This window comes from Tenrec ecaudatus, chromosome 7 (assembly GCF_050624435.1).
Source record: "Tenrec ecaudatus isolate mTenEca1 chromosome 7, mTenEca1.hap1, whole genome shotgun sequence".
NCBI classification, from domain to species: domain Eukaryota; kingdom Metazoa; phylum Chordata; class Mammalia; order Afrosoricida; family Tenrecidae; genus Tenrec; species Tenrec ecaudatus.
Genome location: NC_134536.1, coordinates 136,471,430 through 136,485,296, shown reverse-complemented (window position 1 = coordinate 136,485,296; position 13,867 = coordinate 136,471,430). Strand labels below are relative to the sequence as shown.

General features: G+C 52.3%; 2 protein-coding genes across 6 annotated transcripts in view; one reads left to right on the top strand and one right to left on the bottom strand.

The window, feature by feature from the left end:
* KCTD20 (potassium channel tetramerization domain containing 20) overlaps positions 1-3,574 on the top strand; it is a 37,308-nt gene extending 33,734 nt beyond the window's left edge. For both annotated transcript variants that reach the window (XM_075555199.1, XM_075555200.1), the window contains one exon: positions 372-3,574. In XM_075555199.1, the coding sequence (XP_075411314.1) occupies positions 372-664 (293 nt within the window). In that variant the 3' untranslated portion in view covers positions 665-3,574. The remainder of the gene's footprint in view (positions 1-371) is intronic.
* A 4,528-nt stretch (positions 3,575-8,102) lies between these two features.
* STK38 (serine/threonine kinase 38) overlaps positions 8,103-13,867 on the bottom strand; it is a 44,129-nt gene continuing 38,364 nt past the window's right edge. For all 4 annotated transcript variants that reach the window (XM_075555197.1, XM_075555196.1, XM_075555198.1 and 1 more), the window contains 5 exons: positions 13,475-13,592; positions 12,171-12,294; positions 11,639-11,734; positions 10,603-10,697; positions 8,103-10,089 (listed from right to left, as the gene is read on the bottom strand). In XM_075555197.1, coding sequence (XP_075411312.1) covers positions 9,959-10,089; positions 10,603-10,697; positions 11,639-11,734; positions 12,171-12,294; positions 13,475-13,592 — 564 coding nt within the window. In that variant the 3' untranslated portion in view covers positions 8,103-9,958. The remainder of the gene's footprint in view (positions 10,090-10,602; positions 10,698-11,638; positions 11,735-12,170; positions 12,295-13,474; positions 13,593-13,867) is intronic.

The window sequence follows — 13,867 nt, the reverse complement described above, 5'->3', positions numbered from 1 at the left end:
TCACGGTGGGTCCTTGAACCCACTGCCCTTGAGTGGAGTGGGACTCACAGCCACTTTGGGCTGCAGAGTTCATTGTAGTCCTTGTGCTCTGGCAGGATTTTGTTCTGTAACACTGTTGCCAGTAACTGAGGACACAGTACTTCCCTTCCCCTGCCATTAGAGGGCTGGAATCCTTGTGAGTTCCCTTGGATTCGCTCCTTGCAGTAGGGACGGGAGCGTGTAGGCAGGCAGCCGAGCTCAGAAGGCAGGGATCAGTGACTGGGGAAGCAAGTGTCTTAAGTCTCTGGGCTTAGAAGGCCATGGGCGTGGTTCGGCAGAAGGAAGAGTCAGATCTGCCAGAGTCACAGGCTGGGTCTTCTGCACCGTTGCAGGCTATCCTACGTGTAAAGAAAAGATTAAGAGACGACCTGGAGGCCGGTCAGAGGTGATCTACAATTACGTGCAGCGCCCCTTTATCCAGATGTCATGGGAAAAGGAAGAAGGAAAGAGCCGCCACGTGGATTTCCAGTGTGTGCGAAGCAAGTCCCTCACGAACTTGGTAGCGGCTGGAGAGGACGTCGTGGAGGATCAGGAGATACCGATGCACCACCCACCCCAAGTGGACGAGCTCGATCGGCTCAATGCCCCGCTCTCTCAGCTGGCATCTAATGACTTTCAGGACTAGAGCCAGCTGCGGGTCCATTCCTTCCGGGAGCTTTCCTGTGTGGGGGACACACCCACCCCAGCCCACCCCGGTCTGTCTCCCTCTGAGGAAGGACACCTTTCTCCCCCTGCCTTTGCTGTCTCCGTGCTGAACGTGTCCTTTTCCCTACGTTGTGCCTCCAGCAGGAGGAGGCGCAGCACTGCTGAGGAGGCTTACCAGCGTGCGGCAGCCCTGGGAAGCTGACAGACATGTGGCTGGGGCTGTTCACTGAGTCTTGGCAGAGCTGCCAAGCAGGGAAGGCAGTTACGCCCCCGATGGCTCGTCTCCAGCAGAGCAGTCCTCATCTTTACACTCAGTGGTGTTTGTCTTGTTTCGTACCAGGCAAAGGGACCAAACCTAAAAGGAGACACGCCCCTGGAAGCAGGCCCTGGTGCGGGTGGTTATTCGAAGTTTAGCGAGGAAGCTGGGCCTGGGCCCGGGCCCCCAGACTGCATCTGGGAAGAACAAGGCACTCATTCAAAATGCCCAAAGGAAAATTCTCCCTACGAGCTTGAGTTAGACCTTGTTTCTCATTAGTGCCGCGAACAATCCAAAACCATGTAGCCAGACTCGTTGGCATAACGAAGTTTATAAAGCTTTTTGAACTTCAAGGTTTTTGCCATGCAACAGATTCTTCATGTGTAATGAAACAACTCAAGGAGGAGGAGATCTCCAAAGGATGACCCTGGCTGGGATCCAGAGCAAGGATCTGATGATCCTGGCTGGGGGGATCCAGAGCAAGGATCTGATGACCCTGGCTGGGATCCAGAGCAAGGATCTGATGACCCTGGCTGGGATCCAGAGCAAGGCCGTGGGGCAGCTCCGTGCCTCCCAGGCTGTAAAGGAAAGAGGGTGATGCTGAGGGGGAAGGTCACCTGCACAGGCCGCCCCTGTGGGAGTGTTCTCTGGCTGTTCTTTTCAAATCTGCGAATTTTTACGGTGGCCATATTTCAGGTGTTTAAGTAGCCTGTCAGCTGCTTCGACACAGTAGGAGCACATTGAAGGGAACGCAAGTGGAAGGGAGTTGCTGCTTGCACTGTTGAGACTCATCATCCCCTCCTTCCTCCAAGGCCCCTGGCTGCTGGCAGCAGAGCTGGGGCAGCACCATATATGGTGTGAGGGCACGCGTCTGGTCTAAGGACCCCACAGGCTGGGTCGGGCTGCCTCAGTTGGCCTCCCAGCCACCCGCCCGGAGCATTTACTCAGCCAGGTGAAGAGGCAGTTTCCTGCTGGACCATGACCTTCTCAAGTCCCACTTCTGGACGATTCTAAAGGGCAAGCTACTCGATCCCATATCCTGACTCCCACGTTGGGATTCTCCAAAGATAAAGCCAGGGCACTCCTCCCAGGTGTGAAGAAGAGAGCTAAGAAGTGTGTTTTCTCTGTGTCTGTGTGTGACACTGCATGTTAACAGTGGGGCCTGGGCTCTGTTCCTGACCCAGGGACGGACGGAGGGAGGGAGACATGAGGGGTTTAAGCGAGCCTTCCCATAACCGGTGCCTCCCATTTGCAAGGCTGATGGCCGGGCCGGTGGGCAACTGGTAGCCAGGGGTCGTTTTTCTTTTTGTGAGACCGTTGGTTCCTGAGTTGAGGTTTGGCCTTGGCCTGACCGGCACGTCGTCGCACAGACGAGCAGGTGAGCCGTCCAGTCACTGTGTGATGGTGCTTCCTTCATCCTCTCCGTGCCCTTTGTGCCATTACAGAGAACGGGTGACCTCCGTGTCCTTAGGACGTGAGTGCTGTGTGCAGCTTCAGTCCACGGCTTGTGTCCTCACTGGCCCTCCCTCACACAGGGTATGGCCGTAGGGCCTGGCCCTGTTCCATGGGCAGAACTCCTTTTCTCGGGCTTTCAAAACCTCAGTCTTCTTTTCTTCTCCCCAGTTTTGGTTGGTGTGGTCTTGCTCCCGGTCTGGGGTGAGGGATGTTATGAGCATTGTCCCCTGGGGTGCCTTGGGGGAGAGCCCCTGCCCCCACTACAGTTGGATGGCTCCACCCAGCCGGGACACTTGCTGACAGGACTTGTCAGTGCTGGGCTCAAGGTCATCCTCTGCATAGTCAGCTACTGGCCAGCTGAGCAAGAGGACTTTTCATAAGGACAATAAGAAGTGGGGATCAGGTTTTGGGGGGGGGTGTTTAAGTGCCTAAATAAACAAGCCAAGTTGTTTGCACCGAAACATTTTCTTAAGAAAATGGTCTCATCCAGAAAATCTTACTCAGGCATCTTAGCAAGCCAGGATGGGCCTGAGGTTTAGAATGTGAGTGTGTGTATCGCATTTTCTATCCGGATTAGAAAAGCTAGGTCTTGAGGAGCTCTGAGGGGGACAGAGTTGTAAGTGTCAGTTACGTATGTTGTTGCCCAAGCAGAGGGAAGTACTGACAATATGACAGCAAAGAGAGCAGAAGATAGGGAATCAGCAGGTTTACTGCACAGCGTACGACAGCCAGTTACCCTACATTCCTAACATGCACTGAGGGCTACGAAAGTACTCCTACTCGGCCCGGGAAGGGTGGGCGACTTGGGAATGGCGTTCCAGGAGTCCTTTTGAGAGCAGGTATCTTACTCAGGCTTAAATTCCATGCAAGCTGTTACTGGAAAAGGGAGTTGTTTTTTCAAGTGTCAAAAGAAGTTCCAAAAACAATAGTATTTGATTCTGTGGCATTTCTGGCCATCCTGTAGAAAGAGTGGCCCCAAGAGCTAACCAGATGTCTCTGAAATATGTACTCGTCTCTGCTGGGCGGCACAGCCTCTGCAGGACATGCCATTTCCTCATAAAGGCAAAATCTCTGTAGCATTTGCCTCTTGACTGTATTTAACATTGCACTTGTTCATCCAGCGCTTATGGAGTCCTGTACTGGGGAGACTTTTTCTATAATTAAAGTATTACTACCATCTGTGTCTGTGTACTGTTTTGCAGAAAATATGAAATTGTGGTGTTAGAAGGGACTTAAAGAGGTTGTACCAACCGCCCAGGACAGACCCTCTGCAAGGCAGGGTCTTGCCTAAGGCAAGGGATCACTTGGAGTCTGTGTGTGCTTGCCCCATCCTGGTGTGTGTCACAGAGAGCTGAGCCCCATGCCCTCGGCCCGTTAAGGTTCTGGCTAACTTACATCTAAGAGCCCTTGAGTGCTCAGTTCCCTCAAAAAGAAGCAGGAGCCCTCACGGTCAGATGGAAACAAGGGAGGGGGGTCCTGAACTAGTTTAAAGCAAAAGAAACAACCACCAAACTGCCAGCGAGTCGGAGACTCAGCCACGCGACAGGGCAGGGTAGAACTGCCTCTTGTGAGTTTCCCAGACGGATTCTTGACTATTAGGATGCGGTAGTTTTGAACTGTTGAGCTTCCTTTTAGCAGCCCCACACACAACCACACCAGCACCACTGAGGAGCTAGAAATACCAGCAAGTGAAAAGGGTCCGGCGGCAGCCTGCCCGGTACTTTGAGAACACTGGTAGAACTTGGCCCAGTGCAGTGTCTGCAGGGTGTCCGATTGCTTAGCCTGGGAGCGCACTGACACCCGCCGACAACCTTAAGGAGCGTGCAGCTCCCCAGCAGGCTTGCTTTTGTCAGGAGCTAGCAATCATTAAAAGCACTGAAGACGGATGGCCTGCGTTTGGACATCCTGTTGGGGAGGGGAGAATAACGCGACCAGAGTAGAAATTTTTAAAGAATTTCTTGGTGGCAGTGAGGAGGCCAAGCTTGAAAGGTGAAAACACCCTTACACAAAGCAGGTAGCCGAGACTGGCGATGGCCTCGGGCGGGGCTGCTGAAGGCCCCAGTAGTAGGCAGGCGTCCTGCTGCAGGTCCGTGTGCACGTGACGGCAGTTAGACGGCCAGGTTCCTCTCAGGCAGCCAAGGCGATGAGCTACAAGAAAAGGCTACCAGGGATAAGAGGAGCTCTGTGTCAGCAACTTTAGTTTGATCCTGGAGAAGGAGGTCTCATCCAGATGGTGGACCCTTGGCTATGTGGGGTCAGAGGACTTAGAAAGACCTCAGCATAGAAGTGGTGATTGAAGCCAAGAGATCAACTAAATGGAAAAGGCAAAAAGCTTCGAGAGCATTTTTAAAGACAAAGTATAGCAGACTGGTTAGAGATGGGAGAGGATTCAAGGGATAGGGCCTTGAGGACACTGGTGACCAGAGGGAAGGTGAAAACAAACCCTAATAGGGTGTACACATGGGCTGAAGGGAGGAAAGTGAGTAACAGTGTTCTTTACTCCACTTTCCACAAATACTTCCAGCCTCGTGCCTTGACCGTGCACAGCACAAGCCCGGCCCCACTACCACCACTCCGGCCACATCGCTGCTACTGCTGCTCATAGACAGCCAGGTCGCTTCACAAGCCCCTCACGACTTAGGGCTAGCTGGTTCTTTGATAAACTAGCGTGGTGGTAACTTCACTGGTGGCCCTGCATCGAGAAGCCACTGGAGGGCGCACTGCGGTGCCCTATTACCGAGCTCCCTGCACCACGGAAGGTGAGGTGTCACGTGGGCAGGATGTTTGTCTGCACGTAGAAAAGGCATCACACGGTGCCTGTCCCTCCCCCCAGAAGAATTTATTTCAAAGGATGGCATTGAAGCTGCAGCTCTGGGAGAGGGACATATCTGATCAGAGCACACAGCAGCAGATGAAGGGGTAGTAGGAGAGAGTGGAGCACATCCTGGCCCACCAGACCCTGAGGCTCATGACCCCAATTAGAGCAGCCAGTCCACAGAGAGGACCACATGGCCAGCCCCACTATGAGACATGACGTCCATCACTGACCCATGGCCCTGCAGGGGACAGAACTGGAGACACTGTGGGAATTGCACCCGACCTGATCCCACCACACCAAGGCAAAGCACTGGGGGAGTGCAGTGGAACAGCAAGGGAATGGAGTGGCAAGGTCCCCAGGGAATGTTGAAGGTGTACTTTGGGGCCAGGGCGTGGTGTCCCAACAGACTGGACTGGAAAACTTTCCTAAAGGCCAAAAAATGACCCTTGAACTAACTACAAGCTTTTCTTTCTTGTGTTTTGTTTTGTTCTTTGTCAGTGGTTTGTTGTTTTGTTTTATATTGTTAGTTTTGCTCTGTCTTGTTTTTGTGTATGTTATTATCTCTGCAGGTCTGTCTAAATAAGATAGGCTGGATGAACTATCTGGAGGAAAAACAACGGCGATGACAGTTCCAGGGGGACATGAGATAGGGGAAGCTGGGAGGAAAGGGAATGGTGTTAACAAACCCAGGGACAAGGGAACAAGTGATCCAAATTGTTGGTGAGGTGGGTGTGGTAGGCTTGGTTGGGCATGATCAAGGGTAATGTAACTAAGAGGTATAGCTGAAACCCAGGTGGAGATGGAGCATGATAGTGGGACAGGAGGAAAGTCAAGGGAAATAAAGGAAAGAGGTCTAGACAAAGACGTGAAAATATATATGAGGTTGGGGAAATAGATCTATGTGCCTATATTTATAGGTTTAGTATTAAGGTGACGGAAGGACATTGGGCCTCCACTCAAGTACTCCCTCAATGCATGAATACTTTTCTTCTATTAAATTGGCATTCTATGATGCTCACCATACCGACACAACCGCTGAAGCCAAAGCGGGTGAACAAGCAAATGTGGTGAAGGAAGCTGATGGTGCCCAGCTATTAAAAGAGATAGCGTCTAGGGTCTTAAAGGCTTGAAGGTAAACAAGTAGCCATCTAGCTCAGAAGCAACAAAGCCCACATGGAAGAAGCACACCAGCCTGTGTGATCACGTGGTTCCCAAGGGATCAGTTATCAGGCATCAAAGAACAAAAAAATCATATCATTGGGTGCACACCTCCATGATACGATCGCCGAGGACAAACAGGTGCATAAGCAAATGTGGTGAAGAAAGCTGATGGTGCCCGGCTATCAAAAGAGATAGCGTCTAGGGTCTTAAAGGCTTGAAGGTAAACAAGCGGCCATCTAGCTCAGAAGCAACAAAGGCCACATGGAAGCAGCACACCAGCCTGTGTGATCACGAGGTGTCGAAGGCATCAGGTATCAGCATCATCAGAACAAAAAATTTTACCATAGTGAATGAAGGGGAGTGTGCAGAGTGGAGACCCAAAGCCCACTTGTAGGCCACTGGAGATCCCCTTGCAGAGGGGTCTCGGGTAGAAGAGCCAGTCAGGGTAGCAACATTGAAAAATACAACTTCCCTCTAGTTCCTAAATGCTTCCTCCCCACCATCATGATCCGAATTCTCCCTTGCAAGTCTGGCTAGACCAGAGGATATACATTGTTACAGATAGGAACTGGAAGCACAGGGAATCCAGGGCGGATGATCCCTTCAGGACCAGGAGTGGGAGGGTAGAGGGTGAGTGGGTTGGAAAGGGGGAACAGATTACAAGGATCTACATGTGACCTCCTCCTTGGGGGACAGACAACAGTAAAGGGGGTAAAGGGAGATGTCGGACAGGACAAGATATGACAAAATAATAATTTACAAATTATCAAGGGTTCATGAAGAAGGGAGGAACCTGGAGGGAAGGAAAAAAATGAGGACGTGATGGCCAGGAGCTTGAGTGGAGAGTGGATGTTTTGAGAATGAGGGCAATGAATGTACAAATGTGCTTTACACAATTGATGTATGGGTTGTGATAAGAGTTGTATAAGGCCATAATAAAACGATTTTTAGAAATAAATAAAAATCCTCTGGGCTGTACACATAGGCCCAGGAGAGACAAACAGTGCAGGGTGATTCATTCAGGAAGTGCGCTTCCCAAGAAAACGGTTCTAAGGAAATTTGAAATGGATGGCCTACTACTGTACCACAAAGATGGGCTTTGGAATGAGCCATTCACCTGTCAGATCCTGGGTGTTTGGAGACATCTGGAACCTGAGTATTCATCCTAAGGAATATTCTGATGTCCTCTGGAGTCAACAAGACGGACCATAGCCACTGGCATCTCGTGTGGGTGTAGCCGCTCCTGCTCGTTCTGCCAGCCGCAGCTGGAGGAGTGGGTTTGTGTTATCAGAATCCACACCAAGCCGGTTCACCTGAAGAAGACGCCAGCCGCCCTTATGCTGAGGCCATGTACCCTGCACCCACCCTGCCAAGTAGGCCTCCCCTCGTGTACACGGCTTTGGTGCGCTGGGAAGGCCGAGAAGTTGATCCCAAAATGGAGACAAAGGGGGGCAGGTTGGAAAGGGCTGTGCTGACAACTTGCCAGCCCCCTCCACCTGGACCTGCTGGAGGTGGGGGTGTGGGGCGGCGACTGCCCCAGGTAGACAGCAGTCCGGAAACTAGCTCGCAGGAAACCATAGAGCCATCGCAGCTTCCGAGTGAGCAAAGATGGTGGCACCCTGCTCCCCGAGTTTGCAGTGGGGTTCAGAAAGCTACCAGGGCTCTGCCGCTTTTGAATTACAAGGCACTCTGCTTTGGAAGACAGTTCCACTCCTGTTTTCACAAAGTTTATTCAGAAGTTAAAACGTGGGCATTTTCCCCTAAAACAAATCATCCCCTGCCGCTCCCCAGCCCCTCGACTCTCCCATGGCTCCCATGACTCCTTACCCTTGCTAACCCCACACTCGCAAAACAGTCAGGGTACTGGTGGGTCAGATGCCAACTGTTTTGACTACTGCGTTACACAGACGCGTCCCGTTTTTACTTCCCTTTCACTTACAGGCTGAGTGCGGGGTCGAGGGACACTCACATTCCCGTTCTCCAGAGCACACACTTCCCGACCATTCTTTTTCTCTCAGGAATACTAGAACCCAGAGCAGTTCCACATCGGCCTGCTGTCTCTGGGAGCCCATTTTCCTGTGTGAATGGCGAAGCTGGGGCAAACTTGCCTGCAAAGGTGATCGGAGGACCTGGCCGGCAGAAAGCTGCCACAGCTGTGGCGTGGCCGTGACTGCCACGGCAACGTTCCCACGCCCGTGCAAACGCTGCTTCCGGGGTTCTCAATGCTCAGGAAGGCCACCCTCACATCCATTGGGGCCTCCACACTTTGGCCACTGCACGGCAACACGGCAGCTGTGAGAAGGCACTTGGTGCTAAAACCCCCAGGCTCCTCAGGAGAGCGCTGCAGCGGAGCCCAGGCTGCAGGCGCCCCTTCAGGGTGAGTGGTGTAGCCCCCAGGAAGGCATCTGCAAAGAACATTATCTACCACGATTCCAAGGCAAAACGGTGACGTGATGGCGAGTGGGCTGGGGGGAAGCTCAGTTGCACCAAGGCCGGAGGGCCGGGCGGCCAGCTGTGCACTCTGCAGCACGGCTTCTCTGCCACATCCCAGGTGGGCTTGGAAACCCCAGCACAGGAGCCAGGCGCAGCACCTCGCCCAGTGAGCCAGGCTTGTCTCTGCTGAGCGCTCCTTGCTGGGTCTTCCCAAGGACAGAGGGATTTCTTGGCAGCACAAGTGGGTACTTCTGGTCCAGGCACTATCCCCTGCCACTGCCCCCCACGGGGGGGGGGGGGGCTTTCTGATGCAGCCGAAGATGTCCTTACAGTTCTCCACCTGCTCCAGGATGCCTTGGCAATACCCAGTGGCCTCTGGGCCTTCCAGAGCAACCATGGCTCAAGCTGGTCTCCCTCTGTCAACATTCAGAGGGACAGCACGAGTATTTTGATGGGGGTGGGACTGGGGGGGGAGATAAATCAGTGGGTTGAGGGTCTTTACCGTAGTACCATAAATAAAGTGCACCATGAATAGAGGCTATAAAAAGAGCCACTCGTCTGAGGCAGAGGTATGGGGGCAGAACTGCCCCTCCCGTCCGCCACCCCTCAGTGGATTGAGGGGGCGGGGTCCATCCTTCAGCCAGAATGCTGGCCTAGAAGGCTTTCATTATTGCTTTATTTCCATAGTACGATGGGACTTGAGCTATCTCATATTTATATTAAAAATACTTGGTGGGCTTGGCGGATAAGTCACCAACCAAAGGAAGTGGCTGATACTTGGTGTGTACGCATCCGTCACCGTCCCAGTCACACTGGGAGATGGCTGTTTCCCCTTCACTGGACAGACTCCGAGAAACACCAGTTCGGTTCTTGTCCTGCTGTGGACCTGTGGCGAGTGGGCTCATGAGGTTCCCCCAGAAACAGGAGAGCTTGTTTGGCAGGTGGGGGGGAACCGTCAGATTTGTTCTGTACGTTTCCAGACGCCTCGTAGGAAGAGGGTCCACTTACAGACACCTTTCAGCAGACTTGACGGACAACCAGCGCGTTCTATCCAGCTTCTGGGATGCTCTTTCAAAGGGGTGTTTACGGAGAAGGAAAACAGTGACGTCGTACGAAGGCCTCTGCTCGGTCTGGCTGGCATGTGGAGGCAGCTACTTGGGGGCTTTCATGTAGGAAGGTATTGCCCCGCGAGCCGTCAGGCCTTCAAAGCGCTTATAGGTGTAATTGATGAAGACCCAGTCTTTGTTCTTGTAGTCAGTCTCGGGGTGGCTGCTCGTGGTTGCTGGGAAGGAAACAGATGTGAGTTGGTTCCCCGCCTTCCCCTGGCCTGGTAAGAACTGCATGCAGGCGCGACCCTCTGCAGGCTGCACCCCAGCTTTGCTGTCTGGGAAAGGGCATGTTTCACTTTTGAGATGTTTTATTTTTTTACTTTTAACACAATGGCCTTGCCTATGTTGCTTAAACTTCATATTTCTTCACAAATATACATTTTTAAGATTTAGGTTCCCCTTCCTGTCATTTTGAGATGACATTTTGAGATATCTAAGCTTTTGTTCATAAATAACAACAGAATTCTCTTTGGGACTTAGCTGCTCTACTGAGCAGTCTGGAAGATGGAATGCTTATTCATTTTCCCCTCCAAAAGGCCCTAGTGCTGCTGTGAACATGCTTACAACGCCTCTGCAGGCACGGAGTTCCTCTCCTTTGCTCTCGACCCTCATCTGTACACACCGCCCCGAAATGGGGGAATCGTGTTTCTCAGGCAGCAGAAGGCGTATTGCTGGTGCTAGATTACCTGTTGGCTTCAGAATATCAGATTCTGGAAACTCATCGAAGTTTGAGGTATCGTCAATGCTTTTGATTTCAATAGATATTGCAGCAGGCCTTTCTCTGCCAAGAACAGACATGCTGAAAGTTACCATGGCTGGTCAACAGAGGGATCCAGACAAGTCAAGTCTCTGAAACACTCTCATCTGACAGGGGGGTGTTTCTTTTCTCTGAAAAGCTTGTGTCCCCGATAAGACAAGTGACTATGAACAAACAAAAATTCAAAATATAAAGAACTCCCATCATCCCTAGGTAGGAAGACAGACAGGGAGAACACTGGGGACTAAAGCCGAGCGCCACTAGGCTCCCACGACTGCCTTCCCTGTCGGCTGCAAGAAAGTGGCCCTCAAGGGCCCCGTGGCCGATGGCTCTGCCCGTCCACTCACTTGTGGTTACAAAGCAGCAATCGGAGCACAAAGGGCAGAATGGGGAATGAAATAAATAACTTCATCTTCTACTTCACAACCAACCAATGCTGGACGCTGAATGAGGACCGCCCCCCCCCCCCCGACTCTCACTGCCGTGGGCAAAACCACCACCGTGACCACGACAACAAATGGTCTCTCTCCACGTCTCTCCTCTCCGTCTCTAGTCTCCTCCACACCATTCCCGAGCCAACCCTCCCTCCACCTCCTTCTTCCTTCTCCATCTCCCAATGCACACCCCACTGTGGTCCTCCGTGAGAGAGAAGTGTCCTTTCGAGGTGCCTCCTTCTCGGTGGGAGCCACAGCCGCCTTTGTAAACCACTGCTGCCTTCAGCAGACCCCATGGCACACGGCGGACAGGGCCCAACAGCCAACCCTGACCATGAATGTCATCACGGCCAACCCCAAACACCAAGCCCGCTGCCACCGAGTTGATTGTGACTGGAACCAGGAAGAGACCTAGGATCTCTAAGAAGTTCTCCTTCCTTTCTTGGACTGGCAGAAACAGTGCTTCCAAATTAATGTGAACCAAACCACAGACCTTCTGAAGGAATCCTGAGAGCTCTTCTATGCACATACCTGATATGTTCCCAGTCAACACCTTCAAAAAAAGAGTTACTTTTGATTTCCTCAACTCCGGGGGCGCCAATTCTATGTTCCCACTCACAGCAGAATCTGCAAAAGACAGAGGTCTTTTAGCAAACGTCAAGCAGTCTCTTTAGAAAAAAAACCCAAAAGGAAGACTACCCTTTAAAGGGGAGGAAGGAGCCCTGATGGCACAGGAATGAAGCGCCCGGCGCCAACCAGAAGGTCAGCTGTTCAAACCCCCAGCTGCTCTGAGGAGAGCCAGGTGGCAGTCTGCTTTTGTGAAGCCCTGCAGTCCTGGAGCCCTCCGGGGCAGTTAGCCCTATGCAGGACTGCTGTGGGGTGAACCCATCCCACAACAACAGGCTGTGTTTAGTTCTGGTTTTTTTTTTGGGGGGGGCGGGCGGTGGTAGGGGAACAGGAGGACGGAGAAGACAGATTCAAAAGCTACTGTAAGTTAAAACAGGAAAAAGATTCTTTCACGTTACAAAGCTGGAGGAGGGGGACAATTTTTTGAGGCTAATACCTCAAAATTAGGTCCTTGGCTTTCTCAGAGATGGGAACTTCTGGGGGGAAACTCAGAGTTTCTTTCCAGTTCATCACCTTCTTGTAGGTCTCCTGAGGGGTCTCGGAGCAGAAAGGTGGGTAGCCTGTAAGAAAAGAAGGCACTTCGGAGCTTTCCGAGCCCAGAACGCTGACTGCTGAAGATTCTCCTCCTAATACAATTTGAAATCTCTTCCACGACTACTGGATGCTTCCACAGGGCCTTCTTTCCACGACGTGGACGGCTTTCTATGTACCCAAGAGAAACATCTAGACCAACCTCTCATTCCCCGACAGTCCTAGACTCCAAGTGTGTCTCTGCTACCAACAGTCTGCTCGGAGCTGGGCTGGGAAGGGGAAGGAGGGCCGGGGCAGAGTTGCAGGGGTAGGAAGTCCAGACATGAAAGGATGTCACCGTGTGGCTAAAACTCCATTCCAGAGGGACCCTTGTGCGGGCAAAGGGCCAAACGAGTCGAGTCAGAAGGAAGCATAGGTTCTGACAACGAGCACCAGGCTCTTTTTAAGAATTCTTGGCAGGAGGACATTGACTCACATACAGTACTGCCCATCTGCCTTCCACTCCAGAGTTCCCAAAGGCAACACAGCCAGGTACCACCCCGGTAATCTACAGAGACTCACTCGGCACTATCACGGAGATAGGCATCATCTAAGCCAAGCCCAAACACCAACCTCACTGTCATCAAGTCAACTCCAACTCAAAGCGACCTACAGGACAGAGTCACACTGGCTCTTGGGTTTCAGGAGGGGTTACTCTACAGGAGTAGAAAGCCTCTCTTCCGCCCACGGGGAATCGAGCGGTTTCAAACCGCGGCCTGCGAGGCTCACACAGCCCAATGTGTAGCCACTATAGCACCATGGCCCCTTCACCATCCACGTGCTCACAGGCAAACGGCCACCCCAACAGGAATGTCCCTCAAATACCAAGGCACCCCATTCAGACAAGATGGGCAATGCTTTGAAGGTGCCGGCAGAGGAAGGAGTGAATACTGCGGGAGGCAATGGCCAGGTGACACCGCCGGCACGCGGCCGTGCTTCATAAAGGACAGTGCCTGGAGAAGCGCTAGATGGAGGGATGAAAAGCAGAGAAACATGATCGCTGATGCCTGTGAGCCCCAGAACCTAGTCGGGGACACTTGAGTGTAGGAGTTGTCTCTCTCGGAAACCACTTTCAAAGAGGAGGGAAACAAAAGTGCTTGATTCTAACTGTCAACTTAGGGGTCCTTGCCTGGCTGGACAGAACGAGTCCCCTAAAAGCATGCGACTTACCGATAAGCATCTCGTACATGATCACCCCCAGCGACCACCAGTCGCACAGCTTGTTGTACCCGGTCTGCATGAACACCTCGGGAGCAATGTAGTCAGGAGTGCCTACTGTGGAGAAGGCCTGAAACATGGAGCACACGTCAGGGGTGGGGGGCCCAGAGAGCCAGCCTAGAGAGCACAGGCGACAGGGCCGGCTGGGGCTATCCCCATCCTAAATGAGCAGACTTCCCAGTAGCTAATGCCAAACCTGACTGGCCAGAGGGCTTTTCTTTTCCAACTGGAACAATAAAAGTGTGTTACTTAAGTTCTGCCTAAGTCCAGTCGAAGCCCATCATTCACTAGGTCAAGGGTATCTCTAACAACTGAAGAAAAATGTTCAAAACCCTCTCTGTCATC